Genomic DNA, 22,889 nt, shown 5'->3' with positions numbered 1-22,889 from the left:
AAACACGAATACAAGCTGGTTTAAATAGAAATCCTTTTGGTTTTCCTTTTACCCTATTATTGAAAACTCTTCTAAAATATTCCCTCTTTGTAAATCATAATGTATTTTAAAAACTGTCCTTTTTCAGATATTGCTTGAAGGTTATAAACATCAGGTCCAACTGGATAACACTGTATTTGTAGAGAAAATAGCTAGCCTGATTAGTAAATGATTCAGGATATACCTTACAAGTTATAGAAATAAATCCCTTAGGTTTATCCTAAAAGTTGACTATTTTTTAAAATAGACTTTTTTGATCAAGGGACTCATTCGCTTATCTCAGTTTCACATTAGGGGGAGAAAAAAAAACAACAGATAAATTTATGTGATTTGCCCTAGGTAAAAAAGGTTAATTTATGGAAATCACAGCAATGTTCTTTAAGTCAGGCAACAAAATTAAACTGATCATTATTATCAAGAACCGCAACGCTCTGGCCAAGAAAATAGGTTAGAAAGAACAGTTGATTCTTTTCCTAGTACTTTGGTTACTAACGTACGCAGATGTTTTGGCCACTAGGTGTCACTCGTGTGCTAGTAATATGAAACAATGCCTCTGACGACATTAAGGAATGTCAGGAGACACATAAAAGGATCAAGGAGAAGAGGGAAATACAGTATCTTTTCAGAATCACATAATATATCACATATAACAAACTGAACATAAAGTATCAAGAAACAGGGATGACTTCTTCATCCATAACTGTAAGTTGGCTGGCATTTTAAACAAAACCATAGACATCATGTCATGATACTGTAATTCAAACATTTTAAATCCCTTGTTCTATAATCTGACTGCTAGTAGTACCTAAACCAATGAATTCCTCCTCTGCTAAATCCAAAACTGGTCTCAGTTCTCATTCTTTCTTATTCTGCTATTATTATGTTCATTACATCCAAAAATTATCTCAGCTTCTATAATATACTACTTTCTGGTTTTACCCATCAGTTAATTCATACAACTACTGGTTTTACATTTCTGTCTCTGGCCACTTTTGTTTGTAACTTCCCTTCCTTACCTTTACAGAACCATCATTATCTAACTTGACAGTTGGATATGAAGGGGGAAAAGTATCCACACAAGTTCTTCCTTTTCATTTTGCCTCCTAAAAACACAGGGTCTTTGCATTTTAAGGATCTTGATGCCAATCATTACTGGGAAGTAGCAAATTAGTACACAAAAGACACACTGTGGAATCTACAAGGCGGTATTCTTGATCATTTCTGCCTCTATCTACATTTTCAAGCCACTATTCCATAACAGCAAGCACTGATTTTCACATCAAAGAGGTTTTTTTTTTTTTTGAGACCGAGTCTTGCTTTGTCACCCAGGCTAGAGTGCAGTGGCCCACTCTCAGCTCACTGCAACCTCTGCCTCCCAGGCTTCGAGCAATTCTCGTGCCTCAGTCTCCCAAGTAGCTGGGATTACAGGCCTGCACTACCACACCCGGCTATTTTTTGTAATTTTAGTAGAGACAGGGTCTCACCACGTTGGCCAGGCTGGTCTCGAACTCCTGACCTCAAGTGATCTGCCCGCTTCAGCCTCCTAAAGCGCTGGGATTATAGGCATGAGCCCTGCGCCCAGCCTCAGAGAGTTCTTAATTTGAATCCTGGCTCTGCCACAGGATGGACTTGCTGTTAACACCTGTGAGCCTCCGGTTACCTGTAAAGTGGGGATGTGAACTACTACTACCATGCAGTGGTGCAGAGGTTTAAGTAAACTGTTTATGAAGTTCCTGGAATGTGAAGGGGGTAGTTTCTGTTCTGCCTTAGAAAGCACTGCTGTCTGGACAGCTTCTGGTCTACATGCCCTGTGTGTCTGTTTAATGCAGAGGGAGGCATGGCCTGACCTGAGGTTTGTTGGTGGACAGTAGAGGTCGTGAGAAGTCGTGAGATTCAGGGGCTACTGTGGACAGAGGCAACAGGGATGAGTGACTGGACATGAGGTGTGAGGGAATGCTGAAGCTATGCACCGAGAACGGCAAGGTGGGTGGGCATCAACAGTTCTATTTTAGACATGTGAGGCTGGGCGAGGTGTACATGCATGCCCTTCTAGTAGGGATTTCAAGAAGGCAACTGGCCATGTCAGTATTTGGTTGAGGGAAAGACCAGGGCAGGGAATATCCTCTCCCCGACTGTGTGGCTGTCAACTGCTATTAGTCAACCCAGTTACACATCTATTTTTCTCAGAGCCAGGCAGAACTAAAAAACTTACCATATTCATTGCTGTCACAAATAAGAAAATTAAAGATAAACCAAAAAGTGTTGTATGATTCAAGAAAAATGAAAGGAAGCATATATTTTTTGAAAATAAAGACGAATACTAGGTATTGCTTTTACTTCAAAGGTGAAGACAACTCCATTAAAGAAAAAACACCTGAAGGCCAATAATTAGCATATATACAGTTTAGATTTTCTTAAACTTATTTTGAATAATAATGAATTTGTAACATTTGTCCATATGTTAGAACTTTATTGACACCTGGCAGTTGAGAAAATAAAAATGACGCTTAAGCACACAAGGTCATGGTAAAAAGTCTGCAACACTGCCTTGAACACATTTTAATTTAATCTAGAAGTGAAACTACTTCAGGTTTTGTGATAGAGGACTCTGAGCACACCTAACGCACTATGTTCAAAGATTTTAGGGAAAGCCTATTATAGATACCTAAATTTAAAGCCTTAGGAAAGCAAGCAGGGACCTGCAGGCTGTCCCATTTTTAGTATGAGGCCGCCTCTCCATGATCTGTGGGTCTGGGACTGGTTTACAACGTGCGCTCTAATAAGCAGCAGTTTTGCCTCAAGTGGCATAAAAACCTTCTTTGAGCCCAAACTCTACACAATTGTCCTGGATGTGAATAAAACAACAAATACAACTTACACGTCATAAACAAAATATAATTACTAACCTTTATCATATAATAATTTCTGACTATATTAACTGTCAAAGGATATGTCCTAAATGCATTTAAACTCATGTAATAAAACACTAGCTCACATGAAGCTTTTAGAATACTGCCAAACCCCAGTTCCCAAACCCAAGCATCAGTTTCTTAGATTCCCGCATCAGTTCAGAGAAACCTCTTGAACCCATACACAGATGACAAGACACTAATAGTAGGGTTAGAACTGTGCTGTCCAATATGCAACCACTAGTGATATGTAGCTATTTATACTTAAATTAGTTGAATTAAATTAAAAATTATGTTCCCAACTGCAATGCTCAGCACATTTCAAGTGATGAGCAGTCCCACGGGGCTAGAGGCCACCGAACTCAGTGGGGCAGCCACAGAACAGTTCCATTGCTACAGAAAGCTGCAATGGCTGGGGCCAGGACAGAGCAATGAATCTAGGACTTTGGGCACCCTCATTCTCTAGGGCTTGCTGCTGTGGGCCCAAAGGCTCCTCAGTAAGGGCAGAGATGGGTGAAATGCATGAGCACTGGGGATAGGTGCAGAGCTACCACAGGCACAACCACACAAGGTTCCTGCCTTGCTCAGAAAGACTGGGGAAAGGAGGTATAGATGGGTGAGGAGAGAGCTCTACCATGACAATGCAGAAGGCAGCAGATCTTACAAGAGACAGCTGTATGTTAAACAAGAAGCCTTTCGTTGGGATTGCCTGTATATACATAGCAGAGGGCTTCTAAGTATTACCTTTCCTACTTCTCTCTCAGAACTAACAAAAACAGTTTCTATGATCTATTCACGAAGATTCAAATCATTTAGATTTGAAGCTACAAAGACAAGAGAGGCTATCTTCATTTACTTCCTCACGGAGACTGTATGACATACTAGGCACCATAACAGATAATGGGGTAGAAAAATCACTAATATGTTTCCTTTTCTTAAGTGAGATAATTACATAAACAACTAACTACAACAGTGTGAAAGGTACTATAAGAGTTTAAAACCAATACACTTAGCCATCGAGATCTAAGGTTTTTGTGGCCAATTTTAACCAGAACTCTTAATGTTTAACTGACCTCTATCCTTTAAGTGAAAGATTTAGAACACTGGTGACTGATGTGGTCTTCGTTCTCTTTTGCTAAACCTCAAAATCCCATTCATTACTCCACTGATTCCTGTTGCCATTTAGCATTTTTGGAAAATCCCTAGCTGCCCTCCCACATCCCTGCATGATGACTGTGCACCTCCTAGTATTCCTCCTTTCACACCATAGTAGCCATCCAGAATTGTTCAGGAAAAGAGGCTGTGTAGGAGGGCCCCTCCCCACCTGCACCAGCTGACTGCCATCAGCATTCCCCACTCACTGAGATGAATCCTCTACGGTACCCAGCTAGTCCCAGCCTGTGGTCTTATCCTGCACGTGTGTATTCACATCTACAAATTCGTAACACAGCTTGCTTTCAGAAGCCTCCGATGAGAATCAACTTTCTTTACATATTAAAAAGAAACTAACCTTATTACAAGCAAATTCTTACGTCAAAGATTATTTCTCTTCTGGCAATATTTCTGAGAAGATTCTTGTCTGGTGACCCTGTTTTAATATTTTGTGAACACAATCCCTCAAATACTTAAAACCTAGGCAAAAATGCAGCCAAAACTAACTTCAAATATAACTTAAACAGGCATTTCCATGTGGCAACTCTATCTTACCCTTTCTCCAAAACTGTCAGAATTGAGTATATTTAATTCAGAAATAGTATGGCGGTACTTTCACCTCTAAATTATACTCAAGCCTCTTAACAACAGACAAATGCTAAAATTATCTTACTGCAACGGAGATTGCTGTTTCTTAATGACATTCTTCCCTTCATCCTGGGGATGAAGCTGTCTTTTGGTCAGGTACAGTGCTGCCTTCCTCAGTCTCTTCTGTAGCAAGTATGGCTATGTGACTATGTTTTCTCCTATGTTCCTCTAAGGGAAAGTACTAAACAGCAGGTTCATAAACAATGTCACTATTATTTAATGTTGTTTCATTATAATGTTGATGAGAAAAAAAAAACTGATTCCCAGCTGGGTCACTATATGGAGTGTGCATGCTCTCCCTGTGTCTGTATGGGGTTTCTATAGTTACTCCAGTTTCCTCCCACATCCCAAAGATACGCATGTTAGGGGAACTGGTGTCTGAATTGTCCTAGGATGAGTGAGTATGGGGAGGGAAGAGAGAGTACTCCCTGTGACAAGAATGGCATCCTGTCCAGGGCTGGCTCCTGCCCTGCATCCTGAGCTGCTGGGATAGAGTACAGCCACCCACGACCTTGAACTGGAATAACTGGGTAAATAATTATGTCTTCTTTTTAATCAGACTTTTAAAAATGTATGCTTACATTTATTCCAACATTTAATACTAGAAATGTTTTGGATCTCTACTAGAAGCTGGGGATGTTTTTGTGACCAGAAGGTAGCTGCCTTCTCTCCTCCTCACCTCTTATTTACAAAAGATGTAAATAAAAGTTTTGTCTGCTTTACACTCCAGTTGTTCCCTGTTGTGTGAGCCCACAGGAGTAACGTACCAGGGACAGGGGCTGGGGGACTTCACTGTCTTATACTTCCCCTTTGCCTACAAAAAAGGTACCTTGGTTCTTCCTAGATTGGAAATATGTGAAAAAGAAAGATTAATGAACTCTTTAGCTGGTTTAAAGAAGAAACCCTTAAGTTTCTAGACAGTATTTGTCTCACTCTCAGAAACTGTGCCTTAGCAGTAGCAGTACTAGTATAACTCAAAATAGTTATTTACGGCTGGGCATGGTGACTCACACCTGTAATCCCAGCACTTTGGGAGGCCAACGCGGGTGGATCACTAGAGGTCAGGCATTCAAGACCAGCCTGGCCAAAATGATGAAAGCCTATCTCTACTAAAAATACAAAAATTAGCTGGGCATGGTGGTGCACACCTGTAATCCCTGCTACTTGGGTGGCTGAGGCAGGAGAATCACTTGAACCTGGGAGTTGGAGGTTGCACTGAGCTGAGATCATGCCACTGCACTCTAGCCTGGGCAACAGAGCGAGAGACTCTGTCTCAAAACAAACAAACAGAAACAAAAAAAGTTATTTATTAATACATTAAAGCAGCCGGGCGTAGTGGCTCACGCCTATAATCCTAGCACTTTAAGGAGTCCGAGGTGGGCTGATCACTTGAGGTAAGGAGTTCAAAATCAGCTTGGCCAACATAGTAAAACCCCGTCTCTACTAAAAACACAAAAAAAAATTAGCCAGGCATGATGGCGGGCACCTGTAATCCCAGCTACTTGGGAGGCTAAGGCAGGAGAATCGCGTGAACCCGGGAGGAGGTTGCAGCGAGCCGAGGTCGCACCACTGCACTCCAGTCTGGGCAATACAGCAAGGCTCCATCTCAAAAAAAAAAAAAAAAAAAAAAGCACAATAAAGCTGAAAGGGCATTCTGCATTAGGCTGTAAACAACTGAGTCCGACTTTAAAATTCCTGCCAGAATCTAATAAATTATGTGGAACATTTCATGAGTTTTCTTATTAGAAAGGAAAAAGAGAACCATGAAAAGAACTAATAAGAAACAAGTAGTATTCTGCATTCACGTATACTTCCTTTCTGTACTGAAGAAATACATAAATTTCTAAATGGCTCCAAGTTACTAGCCAAAACCAATAGGAAAAAGCAATGCCAATGCTCTCCTTGAGGTATGGGGGCCGCTAGGGTCCCCAGTTGCCCCTGTGGTAGAACAGCCATGGTGTATGCATGCAAGTCCCTGTACATCCTCTCAGCCAGGCCACTCCTAAAGCGCTGGCATCAGCCTTTACAATGGCCGCAATGGAAGACAGGATCAAATGCAATGCTGTTAAGTATCTTTATTATATAAAATATAACTAGGTTAATGTTTTTGCTGGTATGCTATTATCGGGCCAGGTGTGGTGGCTCATACCTATAATCTTAGCACATTGGGAGGCCAAAGTAGGAAGACTGCTTGACCAGCATCCGTTAAGCTACTGTTCAAGAACAAGGGTGAAATTTTTAAAAGAGAGAGATTTAAAAACAGAATTTTATCATCAAAAACTACATATTAAAAATTTCTAGGCCAGGCGCGGTGGCTCACACTTGTGATCCCAGCACTTTGGGAGGCTGAGGCGGGCGGATCACAAGATCAGGAGATCGAGACCATCCTGGCTAACACAGTGAAACCCCGTCTCTACTAAAAATACAAAAAATTAGCCAGGCATGGGGGTGGGCACCTGTAGTCCCAGCTACTCGGGAGGCTGAGGCAGAAGAATGGCATGAACCCAGGAGGTGGAGCTTGCAGTGAACCGAGATCGCACCACGGCACTCCAGCTTGGAAGACAGAGCAAGACTCCGTCTCAAAATACAAAACAAACAAACAAACAAAAAAACACTTCAAAGTAAAAGAAAAAGGGAAACTGATGTTGGAAAGACAGATTGAGCTACAATGAAGAATGTTTAGGCAACAGGGAGATAAACATGCAGGTTTCTAGGATGCCCCCAGCACACACACACACACAGCACGACACGCAGAAGGGAAACTGCTTTTAGCTTTCTGGACCGACGGTACCTGCAACGTGGGGACGATGAACCTGGCACTTGGGTACTGAGATTGGACCTGAGGGAGTCGGAAGTGGCATCATTTCCTGGCTCTTGTCAGAAGCCGCAACAGTGGAAATTAAGCCCCCTGGAATTCAGCTTGCCCAGTCTAGGGCCACCAGCCTCTGATTCAAGCCACTTTGGTGGCCTGAGTGAGAGTCAGAGTAACAGCAGATTGAGACATCCCAGTACCTCAAGGTTACTGTCAAATACAGAACAGAAAACAGCTATGCATAAAAAACATGAAGAAATAAATGTTGCAAACACCACAGATGCACATACCAGAGGTTACCAAGCATGAAGAAGATTACATCATATGAAATGGAACGTCTAGAAATGAAAAATGTAAGTGGTAGAATGAAATAAACAAACAACATATGGCATAAAGATACTACTTAAGAGAATTAAAGAATTAGACAACAAATCCAAGGAAAAAATCCCCCCCAAAAAAGAGGATCCAGAGAGACAGAGATAGAAAATACAAAAAATGTAAGAGATAGCAAAGATCAGAAATACATCTATTGATTATTAAAGAGACGGTGGCATATATTTTCCAGATGAAAAACATGAATCTACAGAATTGAGAAGTATGCCTTATTCCAACTGGATTTATAAAAAGAAATCGAAGCACAAGACACGAATAAAACTAGAAAAGATGAAAAGTAGGAAGAGGACCTTAAAAGAAAAAGCAACCACAAAGAAATGTCAACAGACATTTCTAGTCATAACAGAGTATCTTTACAGTGTTGAGGAAAAAAAAACCCAATGATCTGAACAATATATTTGGAACAAAAGGAAAAGCATACCAGAAAGGTGGTCTGAGATATAAAAATGGTTATTTTAAACAAGGTCTTGCTCTGTTGCCCAAGCTGGAGTGCAGTGGCAAGATCACAGCTCACTGCAGCCACAACAACCTGAGCTCAAGCAATCCTCCAGCCTCAGCCTCCCAACTAGGTGGGACCACACCTGCGTGCCACTGCACCTGGCTAGTTTTTAAAATTATTTGTAGAGATGAGGTTTTGCTATGTTATCCATGCTGGTCAACTCATCTTCCCACCTTGGCCTCCCAGTGTGCTGGGATTATAGGTATGAGCTACTGCATCTGGCCCAATAAAGGATGTTTAAGAAATAAAATAATACACATGCAGGGAAAGCCAAAAATAATAACTGTATAAAATAATAATAATGTCTAATATTTGGAGTTTCAATTTTGAAAAGATACAATTAAAATAACAGGAAAAAATGATGTGTAAGTTGGAAGAAGATGGGGAGAGTTAAGGTGTTTCAAGGTCCTTGCTTTTAGAGAGGGTTAGATAAGTTTAAAATCTGGAGTTGGTTAATATAGAAGGTTAAATGTAAGGGTAACTAATGAAAGAGGAGAGATGTTTATAAATTTCAAAGTAATTATAGAAGAAAATGTGGACTAAGAATACCAACTAAGAAATAAACAGCACATGCAGTCACACACAATTCATTTCTAGGACACTGGAAACAGATAATAAAGGCAAGTCCAATATATCACACATCCTAAGAAATACAAATGTACTTAACCTATCAGTTCAAAGGCACATTTAGCAAACTGGATTTAAGAAATCCAGCACTATGACATTTTTAAAAGACACACCTAAAAAGTATAAGGACACAGAAAATGAAAGTGAAAAAATAGTAATGTATAAACCAGGTCAAGGCTAACCAAAGAAGGCAAAACAGATTTCAGAACAACAACAACAACAACAAATTATCAGGCAAAGAGAAGATCACTACATAATGATGCAAGATTCAATTTACCAAAAACGTATATTGTTTGGATGTTTAAATAAAAGAGCCTCAAAATACAAAGGAAAAATTAATTGACTTATAGGAGGAAACTGGCAAAGTCATTATCACAGATGGGTATGTTAACAAGCTTGAATAGGAAATGCATTTTTAAAATCACACTAAAACATTTATAACAACTGATCACACAAAGCAAATACAACAAAATGTTAATAACTGTAGTATTCAGGTGCTAGACACACAGATGCTGACTGAACAAGTCTCTCAACTTTTTTGTATTTTTGAAACTTTTTCATGATAAAACACTAGGGGAAAATGATCTTATTCTAGGGTCCACAAAGGAAGGCTCCACAAAAGTTGAGAGCCTCTTGTCACACAGACCATGCTATCTGAGCATAATGCCATTAAGTCAAAAGTTAATTTAAAAAGAAAATATTTTTAAAATCCACACATTTGAAAATGTAAAAACAGAAATGAATGCACAAAAGTTTCAAAACAAACATTTAACAATTTTAACTTCTGAAATGCCTTTTTAAAAATAGGATCTTAAAACTCAAAAACCAAAATGAAAATACGATTTTACTACATTAAACAAAGACAAACTTCTGTATGATGAGAGCCATATACACATAGTTGAAAGAAAATGACGAGCTAGGAAAGAAAATACAGAACAAACATTACAAGATAGTGTTAACATGACAAAGACTGCTTAAGGTTAATAAAGAAAAAATAAACATATTAGAAAAGCTTATTTAAAATAGTTAATTTACACAAAAACTTAAAAATGGCCATGTATGTGAAGAAGTTTAATATCACCAGTAATCAAACTAATATAAAGCAAGTTATCTGTTGCCTATCATATAGGCAAAAATGAACAAAAAATGGCACCATGCCTTACACTGTTATTAACCTGAACTGAATGTCCACTATTATGTGGCTGTTTAAATGTAGTATTATATACTCATTGGGTGGACTATATACTAATGTATATTTCTATTTAGTCACGTGGAAAGATCTATTAAACATAAAGCTGAATAAAAAAAGCAAGATGCATATAGGATCATTCCACTTACATTAAAACTATGCATTGAATGTGCACACAAGTGTTAAAACAGAGAACTATAAGGATATTTACTAAAACTATGATGGTGGTTATCAGTAAGAGGAGTTGAAAAAATTTTATTTGACAGTGTAGTTTCAATGTTTCTCTAACTAGAATGCATTATTACCTTTGAAAACAAATAAATTATAAATCATTTTAAAAGGGCTCAAAATTAAATCAACAGATGAACAATAACATTGTTTTCTATCATTTTTTTTCTTAATGCTCTTTAAAGAAACTCTACAGTTTGGTTTTTATCCTGACAATCAGTAACTCCCATGGATAATAATCATAATTATAGTCCACATTTATTCAGTGTTGGGTACAATATGCATTAAGCTCTTGACATAAATTATCTCATCTAACTCCTTACAACGCTCCCATATATGTATCACCAATATCCCCATTTTACACGTTTGGAAACAGACACCAAGAGCTTACCAATAAAACTTGGCAAATAAAATAGTCAAGGTGTGATAAAGACTTGAACCCAGATATTCTGCTTCAAGAGGTCACTCAACTAATCTACTTATAAGGAGACAGGGTGCTGAATTCACACAAGTTGTATGATTCCAAAGAATCATTATCATGGAACAAAAGCACAGGAATTCAGAAAGAGGGGACAGCAAAATAAGCACAATAATATCCTAGAACTACAAGAAACTCAAGATTCCTCTTTCTTTTAACTATCATATTTACTTACTTTAAATATCGCACATATAAATTAACTAAGATGAAACAGCCTTATCAAAACAATAGATCATTCAACTTTCCATGCAGTCCTCTAAGAAGGATCTAATTTACAAACTCATGCTGTCTAGTTCTCCTGTTTCAAGCAATAATAATCACAAGCCCTTACTTAGGTATAGCAATTCTCATGTTCTCCATTTCACTGACCCCTGACAAAAACTACGTTAACGTTTTGAAACCACTGGTTAAAGCCCTAATTTGTCCTCTTCTATTCGTCTCTTCTCTGATCATCTGAAGTTCTGTAATTTCCAGAAAGAAGCCAAATTTACACCAACTTCAGTGCAAAATTTGACTTTCATTTCAAACAGATCTTGAACTTAAAATTCTTCTCTCCAAACGTACCATTCAGAAATTCACCTTGACAGATAATCTGCTTTTCTTTAACTGTTTTGGCGATTAAAAACATGTCAATGTATTATTCGTGGAAATTTTTTTCAAGTATCTCTCTTCCTATAACTCTGTATCCTTTTGACAGTATGTCTGGCTGTCTTCATTCCTTTGTACACCTCTGGTTCTCACACAGACTCTATCTTTCAGTTACCATTTCATTTTCCTGTCTTGGCCTCACATAGAGATAGGTAGAATACAAATCTCATCATTCTTTTTCCCCAGCCGCTACACTATGGTAGGCTTCCACAGTGACCCTGAAAGATGATCACATATATTCCTGGAGTCCTCTCCCTGTACGTAACTCAGTCAGGCCACTGAACTAGCACTCCTCTCTTGACTTCACATAACTATTCGCCATCTATTGTACCTTTTTAGATCATCTCTACCTACTTGCTTAATTCTCCCATCAGGATTTTTTTTTAGATAGGCCTTTTATTTTACAATAGTTTTAGATTTACAAAAGAGTTACAAAGAGAGTATCCTGTATAGTCCACACCCAGGTCCCCCTACTATTAATATCTTGCATTACTTTGGTACATTTGTCACAAATAATAAACCAGTATGAATATATTATGATTAACAAACTCTATACTCAGATTTCATCAGTTTTTTCCCTATCCTTTTTCTGTTCCAAGATCTTATCGAGGACACCACATTACATGTAATCATCATGTTTCTTTAGGCAACTCCTGGATATGTGAGTTTCTCTGACTTCCACTGTTTCCTTCATCACCTTGACAACTTTAGAGGAGTACTGGTTAGGTACTTTGTAAAACGTCCCTGAAGAGGGATTTGTTTGATGTTTTTTCTCATGATTAGACTCAGGTTATAGGGTTTTGTTATGAGGAAGGCTACAGAGGTAAAGTATCTTTCTCAACACATTACATCATGGTTGCACACTATCAACACTACTGATCACTGGTGACGTTAACTTTGACCACCTGGCTGAGGTCATGCCTGTCAGGTTTCTTCATTGTAAAGTTCCTTTTTCCCCACACTTCCTTTCCTTATTATACTCTTTAGAAACAAGCCACTAAATGTAGCTCATATGTTAGAGGTGAGTTTTATGCCCCATCTCCTTTGAGAGAGGGAATCTACATAAATTTTTTGGAATTTTTCTGTAGAGGAAATTTGTCACTGCTCCTTTAAATATTTATTCATTCAAGTATTTATATTACTATGGACTCATGGGTATTTATACTTTGGGTTATAATCTAATACTATGTAACTTAATTTGTTGCTCGAATTGCTCCAGCTTTGTCACTGGGAACTTTTTCCACTGGCTCCATCCTTTGACACAGCCCCATCCTCTTGCTTTTTGAGCACTTCCTTCTTTCTGGCACTATAAACAGCTCTAGGGCTCACCCTTGTGTTTTTTCTCCTCTCCCTCGAACTGCATTTTTCCAAGGAGCTCTGGTTCCTTCCACTGAAGAATGGTACTAGAAACCAAGATCTAAGCACAGAGTACCATAAGAGATGTTTTTTAATGCTGCTGGTATTTGTGATTTCATAACAGTGAAATAAACGAACAGTGATCTTTCCTTTTTCATTTTAAAAAACATGAATGTTCCCTTAGAACTAAAAATCAACATACCCCAAGTAACTTGTTTTCTTTCTCCTCAAGCACACTTCTTTTCTGTGACTGGTATCCATAGTGGCCCATGAGAGAAAACCAAGAGACTCCTTGGGTTCCTCCCTGTCCTTGATTCAAATGTAATCAGGCTCCAGTCACACAGACTCTGCCTCTGCTAGCCCATGTCTCCACGGCCACTGCTTCCTTCTGTCTCACAGCCTCATCATTCTCACATGGACAAGAAAGGTACAGCAGCTTCCTGGATCATTGCTTCCATCTTTAATCTTCTTTAATAAAATTCTAATCTCACAAATATGGAATTCTAACTTGCGAATCTCATCATGTAATTGTCCTGCTTGAAATGATGAGTCAGCGATGCTCAAAGGCTAAGTTCAGACTCTTTGAAGAATGTACTAGATAGGTAATGACCTGGTCCCTGTATACATGTCCCTATCTCCCTCATAAGAATGATATTCTATCTACTCACAACCAACTTAAGAGTTTCCTAACCTTTGCCTGATGGTCCATGTTTCTGTGCCTTTGCAAATGCTGATTTATCCTCTTGACTGGCTTCCTGGCTCCCATGCAACAAACCCCACATACCTACACTTTGCGAACCACTCATTCTTTAAGACTTAGGTTAAATAACATCTCCATGTGAAAACACCTCACACGTCAAGCACCATTCTCCTGCAAACACCCAGCTGATACTTCCACTTTCATTTCTAGCACATTACGTTATAATTTTGCTCACTTGTCTGAGAGTCTTCCTTTTAGCCGAATGCTTCCTGGGGGTTAAAATTTTGTTTTATTTCCAAATCTCCGGCACTTAGCTACAAAGGACTCAGTGTTCAATTATCTTTTGCTGAATTAATTATGAAAAAGATGAAGTATAGGGCTTCTAGCCTCCCATGATATAAACTCCAGATTGGGTTAATTTAATACAATCTAATATAACAGTCTAATGCACAAATTAATTTCATTATTGGAAAAATTTCTAGTTATTCTAGATTTTTCTGATACATAGCAGTGAGTAACTTCCGTATCTCCGTTTGTGAAAAACAATCTGTAGTAACTTATACAGAGAATACGAACAATAATTTATAAGCAACTTATAGGCAGCTGTAGAATTCAATATAAATTAGACAAAATATCACCTTGCTATGATTAACTCTACACAGACAAAATGTGTATGTTAACAGGCCATATACAATATTAGCTTTAAGACATCTATCAACAAATCTAAATGTTTACTAACACAATTAATGTCATCAAGGATTCTGTTCTTTTCCTCTTCCAGATATAAAATTTTAGAAATAGTAGTGTTTCAGAATCAGTATTTAAGATAAACTACGAAATAATTTAGTTCTGCATATTTGCAGGTATAGCTTATAAGTATAATACTTACTCTAATACTTCATAGTTAGACTTCTTTTCTAGTGCATTGCCCCGCATCTCCCAGTATGATCGCCTAAAATCAGGGAAGACATACATTTATATGTATATATAAGGAATGGTTATGTTGTTAAATGATAAAAACTGGGGGAGAGGCATCTGAATAATAAATAAAAATCAATGGCAACAACTGCAATTACCTTTGCACCAAACCAACAGTTCATAATTTACTCAAATTTTATTCAGTATTTCACTGATAATCATTATGAAGAAAAGGAAAATACCTGCAAAATATTCAAAAATTATTTAAAAATTGATAAATAAAGGCCTCAATGTATAGTTACCATCTTACCGTATTTCTAGACAACCCAACTTCAAAGCAATTTCCTGGTCCACTTGATCAGCTATCTCTAACATATAATCGCTCTTCACCTGCAACAAAAGGAATAGGATAAACAACACTGTTTTAAAAGAAAAATATTAGATATATGCACTCAATAAATGTTTCCTGAGTACCTTTCATATAGTTTACATTGTGTCAGTAATTATGCTTGATGTTAAAGATATAAACATGAGTTATACCAAAAATTATTAAAGAAATAAAACGGTCTCCTAATAAGAAAAGCTCATATAATCTATGACCACTTAAATGGGACATTAAGAAACAATGAATAGAGTCTGAATCATAATAACCTTCAGCTGCTCCACACCCTTCCCATGCTGTCAAAAGTGAAAACAAGAAGGGAAATTTCCATTTCTACAAAAATTTGCAGATGTATTTTCTGACCTCAAACTACAGTTCCAGCAGCATATTTTGGACTCCATTGAAAAGGCAAAGGATTTACATACTTCAAAATCCATTTAAATGTGCAGCTGAGGTGTTTCCATCTAACCATCAATTTTAAGTGATTAATCTGCAAAGTAATACAAGCTTAAAGTCTAAAGCAAAGACAAGAATCTAATGGAATTCTTGAAATGCCTTCTAAACAATGAATAAACTCAATTTTAAAAGCTGATAAGAGTGATATCAGTACTTGCAAGTAATTGTCACTGTGAACACATTTTCAAAGATGATATGTGTACCATTTCCTTGCAGATTAGCCTGAAGAGATTAAAATCTGCAGTTTATTTTGATAAGAGTACCCATTTTGAACCTCACATGAAATGTTATCCCCCGTTCCTCCAAGAAGTATCCCATTCTCTGCAGCAGCACACCTGTGTTACTAGAAAACTACGCTCTACTATGAATTTTATCAACACAAAAATTTGTGCAAATTTGTCTTCTCTCTTGTTCTGTACTTTCATAATACCCTCCACTTTGCCTCGTTCCTCAGTCTAAAATATTTACTCTGACCCTTTACACAAAAAGTGTCTTGACTTCTGCCCTAAAAAAATTTTCAAACATCCTGTTCTTCAACAACTGCCTCCTAGCCTGCTAGCTCATTTGTTCAAAGAGTTCCATCCCCAGTTAAGTCACCTCTCACTCCACACCAATCTTTGTCTACTTCATACTGGATGGTTCCTCATTATGACCGTCCCTTGCAAAGACAACCAGCTCCCCTGTCTCCCATTATCCCTCTGTTTGAATTGCTTGGTAAACCCAAGCCATGTTGAACCTACCCACTCATCCTCTTCATGCTTAGATGAGCAGCTGGAGAAATCATAGTATAAACTCCACTTTCAACTCATGAAGACAAATCTCAAATGGCCAGTTAAAACTATCTGGAAATTGAATAATGCTTGCCTAGGAAGCTCTACAATTCACTGATTTCATACGTCCTCCAGTAAGCCTGCCATATCTCTGTTACAGAGAAGATAAAACACATCAGATGGGCATACTCTCTTTAACCTATCAGGAATTCATAACTTAATATGCATTTAAAAAGTATGAACATTTACTCATTATTTTCTCTTAAAGTAGGCGAAACATTCCCTCAGCTAGCAGTGGACAACTATGTGCTATTACTGATTTAAGGACTATTCTGTCTCAAAACCTTTCTTTATTTTCTGCATTAGCATCTAAGTCTGGGTGCTCAATAAATATTTATTGAATGAATGAGTAAACAAATGAGTGAACAGTCATCAAACTGGAGGGTGGGTACATAAATGTTATTTTCCATATGTATTTTCCATCCTTTACAAGGAACAAGAGTTTCTACTAATTCCACATAGCGGGCACTCAAGACTGATCAGCTGCAACTGAATTAATCCAGTCAGTTAGGTAAAAAGCTTTAGGTCTAGAACAATTTGTTTAACTTCAATTGGCTCTTGTTTCTACAAAGCAAAAAATAAGTCTCAATCTAAAGCCTGTTTTGCACCATAAGTAGGTTTATTATCGAGTACAAAAATAAAGGCGCAAGAATTAAACCAAGATAGGTATTTAGATAGGCAGAAAAATACCACAGCTACTCTGATGGAAACATTCAGTGGCTTTTAGTTGTCTGATGCAGATTTCAGAGGAACTACTGTAGACCGCCAATTACATGTTGAGGAAAATGCACCACTATGAAATTCAATTAATCTTGAAGATTAATTGCTACAATTTTTAAACACTATTCACAGGTAGGAAAAATAATCAAATGCTATATTTCATCATCAAAACAAAATTCGTATTGTAAAAATGAAAAAATGGGAAATTATAATTTAATAATCTTCATTTAAAAAATCTCATTTATGAGAATGATTTCAAAGTTCTGAGAACTATTTTCCTGTAGCTTTAATTTCGATTATCAGAGCTGTATGATCACAGACTGAAATCTATTTGTGGCCCGATGTGATCAAAGTATTCTGCAAAGAGTATAGATCTGAAATAGAATAAGGCATCACCACAGACCCGCATCCTCCCCTCAAGCTCCAAAGCAGCTTCCCCTCTGCAGCCGGAGAGAAAGCAAACTCTGTTCAGCGTCTCAATGCTCCCTGTTATCTAGGCTCTAGAGAGTGTTCTCTCAAGCCACTGAGCGAGGTCACATCCTGAGGCTGGGCTTCAAGACTCAGAATTATGTACACACTTTGTTCATTTCCCTTATAAAACACTTCTTGACTACCTCTCTTTCACTAACTCCCAGCAGAACTGCTATCATTTGTGAAACCAAATTTATCAAGCATTTAAGTTTCTATAAAGTATATATACCTAGCACCATGTCAAGCAGATTTACATGTAATATCTCATTTAATCATCAGACCATCACTGTGAGATGGGTACTACTATCATCCCCATTTTATAGCCTCAGAAAAAGCCTGAAAGAATTATCAAAATGATAGCAGTAGATAATAATCCTACTTAAGGAGTATCCACCAGGGACCAGTTACTACGCTAAGCATTTTACATATATTTCTGATCTTTACAATAATTCTTCAAGGTAGAGTTTATTAGTCCTATTATATACAAAGATCAGAAAACTTAACTTTGTGTTAAGCAAGTATTAAAGTCAGGATTCAAAATCCAGATCTATCAGCCCCTAAAACTCCAGCTTTAGTTTGTACCTACAACTTGTGAACCCTTCCACAGTGCAGTTATTCTCTACTAGAATGAAGATTAACAAGCAGGAACCACCTCTCATTTACCCTTGCATCCCGAGTATCAACCACAACAGATTCACATGCATCTCCTAAGGTGCTGGAACACTGTCACTGTGTTGTATTCTCTTTTTCTATTGTGGATTATATCCAGGTCCAGGAAATGTGCAAGATTCTTCCAAAAGAAGACTTCTGAAAGTTGATTTTTAAAAATCAATTTGTTGGCCGGGCACAGTGGCTCACACCTGCAATCCCAGCACTTTGGGAGGCCGAGGCGGGCGGATCACCTGAGGTCAGGAGTTTGAGACCAGCCTGGCCAACATGGTGAAACCCCGTCTCTACTAAAAATACAAAAAATCAGCTGGGCATGGTGACAGGTGCCTATGATCCCAGCTACTCGGGAGGCTACGGCAGGAGAATCACTTGAACCCAGGAGGCGGAGGTTGCAGTGAGCTGAGATCATGCCACTGCACTCCAGCCTGGGGGCCAAGAGCAACTTTGTCTCAAAAAAAAAAAAAAAAAAAAAAAAAAAAAAAAAAACTAGGATGGGCTGGGCGCAGTGGCTCATGCCTGTAATCCTAGTACTTTGGGAGGACGAGGTGGGCGGATCACAAGGTCAGGAGATCGCCCTGGCTAACACAGTGAAACCCCATCTCTACTGGGGGGGAAAAAAAAAATATATATATATATATATATATATTATTAGCTGGGCCTGGTGACAGGCGCCTCCCAGCTACTCAGGAGGCCGAGGATGGAGAATGGTGTGAACCCGGGAGGCAGAGCTTGCAGTGAGCTTAGATCGCATCAAAAAAGAAAAAAAAAAACTAGGATGGATTTGGACTTCTTTCTTTGTGCAAGTATTGTATGTGTATTAAGGAGTTCCTTCATCTTACTCTGCAATAGAATGAAGCACGGGTTTTAACATAAAAACTGTTCACATTTTCTAATAGAAAATATTGATGCTAAATTACTCCATAATGTATTGCATATGTCAACTCAATGCTTTGGCTACCACATGAGATTTTGTTTCATTTTGGTCTCTTTTGAATATTCTAACAGCTACACAAATTTATCAATTGGACTCAGATTTCCTTGGTAGCACCGAAAGAGGACAGGGCAGAGGGCAGACAAAGGCAAAACTGACTAGGCTTACTTACTAGCTGGGTGACCAAAAGCAAGTAATTTTACTCTCAGAGCCTAGTTGACTTGAGTTTTTGTCAGATTCGGTGAAGTATTTTGTATACAGAAGGAACTCAATGGCAGCTCCAAATTAATCCTAATTAATTTTTCCTCTTTCATACCTAAGCTATAAAAAGATACAAATGAACAATTATGCTACCTTAATGAGTTATATATGCTTAAACAATTCAATGTCATTTAACACAGTTACACATTCATTAATTTATCAAATGTTTATAAAATGACTATCATGTGCCAGGATATTGTAGTGAATAAAACATACATGGAACTTACACAAAGGTAATGGTAAATTTTAATTTAAAAATAATTACTTTGAATGTTCTATTGAGGATAGATCATAAAGTTATATGACAGCGTTTCCATTATCTCTCTTTGTTGTCCATTTACAATGGTTAAGTAACCCCAAATTTTATCAGAAGTAAATGAAGGGGCCAGGCATGATGGCTCACACCTACAATCCCAGTACTTTGGGAGGCCAAGGCAGGTGGATCACCTGAGTTCAGGAGTTCAAGACCAGGCTGGTTAACATGGTGAAACCATCTCTCTACTACAAATACAAAGATTAGGCAGGCATGGTGGTGTGCACCTTTAGACCTAGCTACACAGGAGGCTGAGGAAGGAGAATCGTTTGAACCCAGGAGGCAGAGGTTGCAGTGAGCCGAGATCGTGCCACTGCTCTCCAGCGTGGGTGACAGAGCGAGACCTTATCTCAAAAAAAAAAAAAAAGTAGTAAATTAAGAATCCAACTGCATAGCACTATTTTGAAAGAAAATTTGATGTTGAGTGTGTGTGTGCCCATGTGTACTTGGGTGGGAGCACATGCACACATACAATCTGATTTCTCAAACTTCAAAAATTTCCTTTATTTCTTGGACTTTTTTCATGACATCTTCTAACAAATCTCATCTAAAAGTTTTGAATATCAGGGCATTAGGATTAAAAGTCAATTCTCAATATTAAATTACTGAAGATAATAAATTGAGTACCTAAAACCCATGCCCTACTGTGTTGTGGATACAGCAGTGAAGAAGACAAACTTCTTATTTGCTCTCACTGAATGCACACCCTGTTGGTAGGTACCACAGATTAACAACAGTTAAGTATAATGTATAAACAACAGATTAGTGGTTGCTAGAGTTAGGGATGGGATAGCATGTGACATTAATAACGCAACAGGGATTTTCTTTGTGTTCACAGGATAGTTCTGCATTTTGATTATGATGATTACATACATTTGCACCTGTGATGAAACTGCACAGAATTACACACAAACACACACACTTGAGTGTGTGTAAACATTAGTGAAATCTAAATTAGGTTTGCAGTCTAGTAAACAGTATTCTGCCAATATCAATTTCCTTATTCCTATATTGTATTATATCATGACTGAAGTGGTAATTACTGGACTGTATACAAATGTCAAAACTTACTAAACTGCACACTTAAATTGATTATTTTATTGTATGCAAATTATACCTCAATAAAACAAATTTTGTGTTTTTAATGTGTATTATGTTATATTAGAAATGTATGGGTACTATGCACAAGTAAATGGTGCTTTACACGGAAAGCTGATTTAAATTAAGAGCTGAAGACTGAGCAGAAGTAACCTAATTCCAGGAAAGAAAAGGCAAATTATGCAGGAAAATGTTAACTCAGCGGCAGGTCTGGGATGTTCACATCCTGTTCATTCCCAAGAAAGGTATATTTTCAGGGCTGGCCCTTAGTCTCTTAAAAACTAAACCCCTGAAATGTTCTGTCTGATAAGAGCACTTTTGCATACCTGAAGACGGCCAAAATTTGACCACCAACTGGTGAAAAAACTGGCCACCAATTTGAACCAGGTAATTTATGCACACACTGTTTTGATGGTAAACACCTGTTTTCTCTCTAGGGTCTGGAATGTGAATAAATGAGGTCAGTCACGTAGGCGGTTGTATGCCTATGAGACTGACCTCCAACACATACCTTAAACACTCTGGCTCAGGCCAGAGTCTCTGCTTGGCAAACCTTTGCATATGACGTCACACTTTTTATTATTATTATTATAATTATTCTACTTTAAGTTCTAGGGTACATGTGCACAACGTGCAGGTTTGTTACATACGTATACATGTGCCATCTTGGTGTGTTGCACCCATTAACTCGTCATTTACATTAGGTATATCTCCTAATGCTATCCCTCCCCCCTCTCCCCATCCCACGACAGGCCCAGTGTGTGATGTTCCCCTTCCTGTGTCCAAGTGTTCTCACTGTTCAATTCCCACCTATGAGTGAGAACATGCGGTGTTTGGTTTTCTGTCATTGCGATAGTTGGCTCAGGATGATGGTTTCTAGTTTCACCCATGTCCCTACAAAGGACATGAACTCGTCCATTTTTATGGCTGCATAGTATTCCATGGTGTATATGTGCCACATTTTCTTAATCCAGTCTATCACTGATGAACATCTGGGTTGGTTCCAAGTCTTTGCTATTGTGAATAGTGCCCCAATAAACACACGTGTGCATGAATGTTACACTCTTTATTAACTATGAGTGCTTCTCCTTCAATTACCAAAAATACACAAGAGTGAAAAGGGGAGAAGAAATGTACACAACTAAATCTTCAAAGCACAGAAAATAAACCTTCTAATAAGAGAGTTAGACCTATGTTACATTTTAGCTTGTCTGGAAAAGGGCAGCTGATAATTCCCATACTGAGAATGCCAGGCTTAACTAAGGCTTAAACTAAGATTTCCCTCTTAGACCTGCAATTTCACAATGTTTCTTAACTGACAGTTTTAAGGCCAAGAAAATATAGAGAAGGAAGTCAATTTCTAATGATACAATTATCTGAAAACTTGTAAAAATTAAAAAACAAAACTGGAATAAAAATAAAGGGAAGTTGACCAATAAGAAGTATGCCCCGGCACCTCACAAGATTCTATAGTTAAGTTAAGCTTCTATATTATAGAGTTAAGTTGCAGTTCTAGACTCAGTATTCTCTTCAACTTCCTACTGAAACTCCTTATGTCAAGGAAACCACTGATTATTTAATGTCATTTAAAAGCTAATGGGTGGACATACTCATTCTAAGTCCTAACTCCGGTAGGAGTAAACAATGACAAACTCACATCAGGCTCCGGCATCTGAAGAGCTGAACGTTTCAACAGTGCTAAAAGATTTCTATACAAGTTCAGCATCCTCAATGCAGACTAATACGACTTCTTGACTAAACATGGACACTGGCCTTCAAACTAACAGCCACCGCCATTTGCAAAAACTTGCCAATGAAATACTTACAACTTAAAAAATGAGAGTTGAGAGAGAAAAAATAAATGTTATATGGCAAAGAAAAAATTTGATTCCAGGGTAAACCATACTTTTCCTGCTTTCTCATGAGTCATTAGCTTTATTGTCAAACCCATTTTTATAAATTCCTGCTCTACAGTGAATAGTGTTAATAACAAGATTCTAGTTTATTTTTAGAGCATGCTGATTACTGTATTTCAGAATATTCACAAATAGGTCAAAATATTTAGTGAGTCATTGAAATTTCCACATGGGTAGTCACATTTAGGCCATCTTTTAATGCAACTATGTGCATCCTTAATAATTATGTCCAACCAGTAATATAAC

General features: G+C 37.9%; 1 protein-coding gene across 14 annotated transcripts in view; it reads right to left on the bottom strand.

The window, feature by feature from the left end:
* Window positions 1-22,889, bottom strand: part of PTK2 (protein tyrosine kinase 2) — a 357,696-nt gene that overhangs the window by 179,867 nt on the left and 154,940 nt on the right. For all 14 annotated transcript variants that reach the window (XM_030937412.1, XM_030937408.1, XM_030937413.1 and 11 more), the window contains 2 exons: window positions 14,907-14,986; window positions 14,568-14,630 (listed from right to left, as the gene is read on the bottom strand). In XM_030937412.1, the coding sequence (XP_030793272.1) occupies window positions 14,568-14,630; window positions 14,907-14,986 (143 nt within the window). The remainder of the gene's footprint in view (window positions 1-14,567; window positions 14,631-14,906; window positions 14,987-22,889) is intronic.

The sequence above is a fragment of the Rhinopithecus roxellana genome, chromosome 9 (assembly GCF_007565055.1).
Source record: "Rhinopithecus roxellana isolate Shanxi Qingling chromosome 9, ASM756505v1, whole genome shotgun sequence".
Lineage (NCBI taxonomy): Eukaryota > Metazoa > Chordata > Mammalia > Primates > Cercopithecidae > Rhinopithecus > Rhinopithecus roxellana.
Note: the sequence above shows the minus strand (reverse complement) of the source record. Positions and strands in the feature narration are given on the sequence as shown.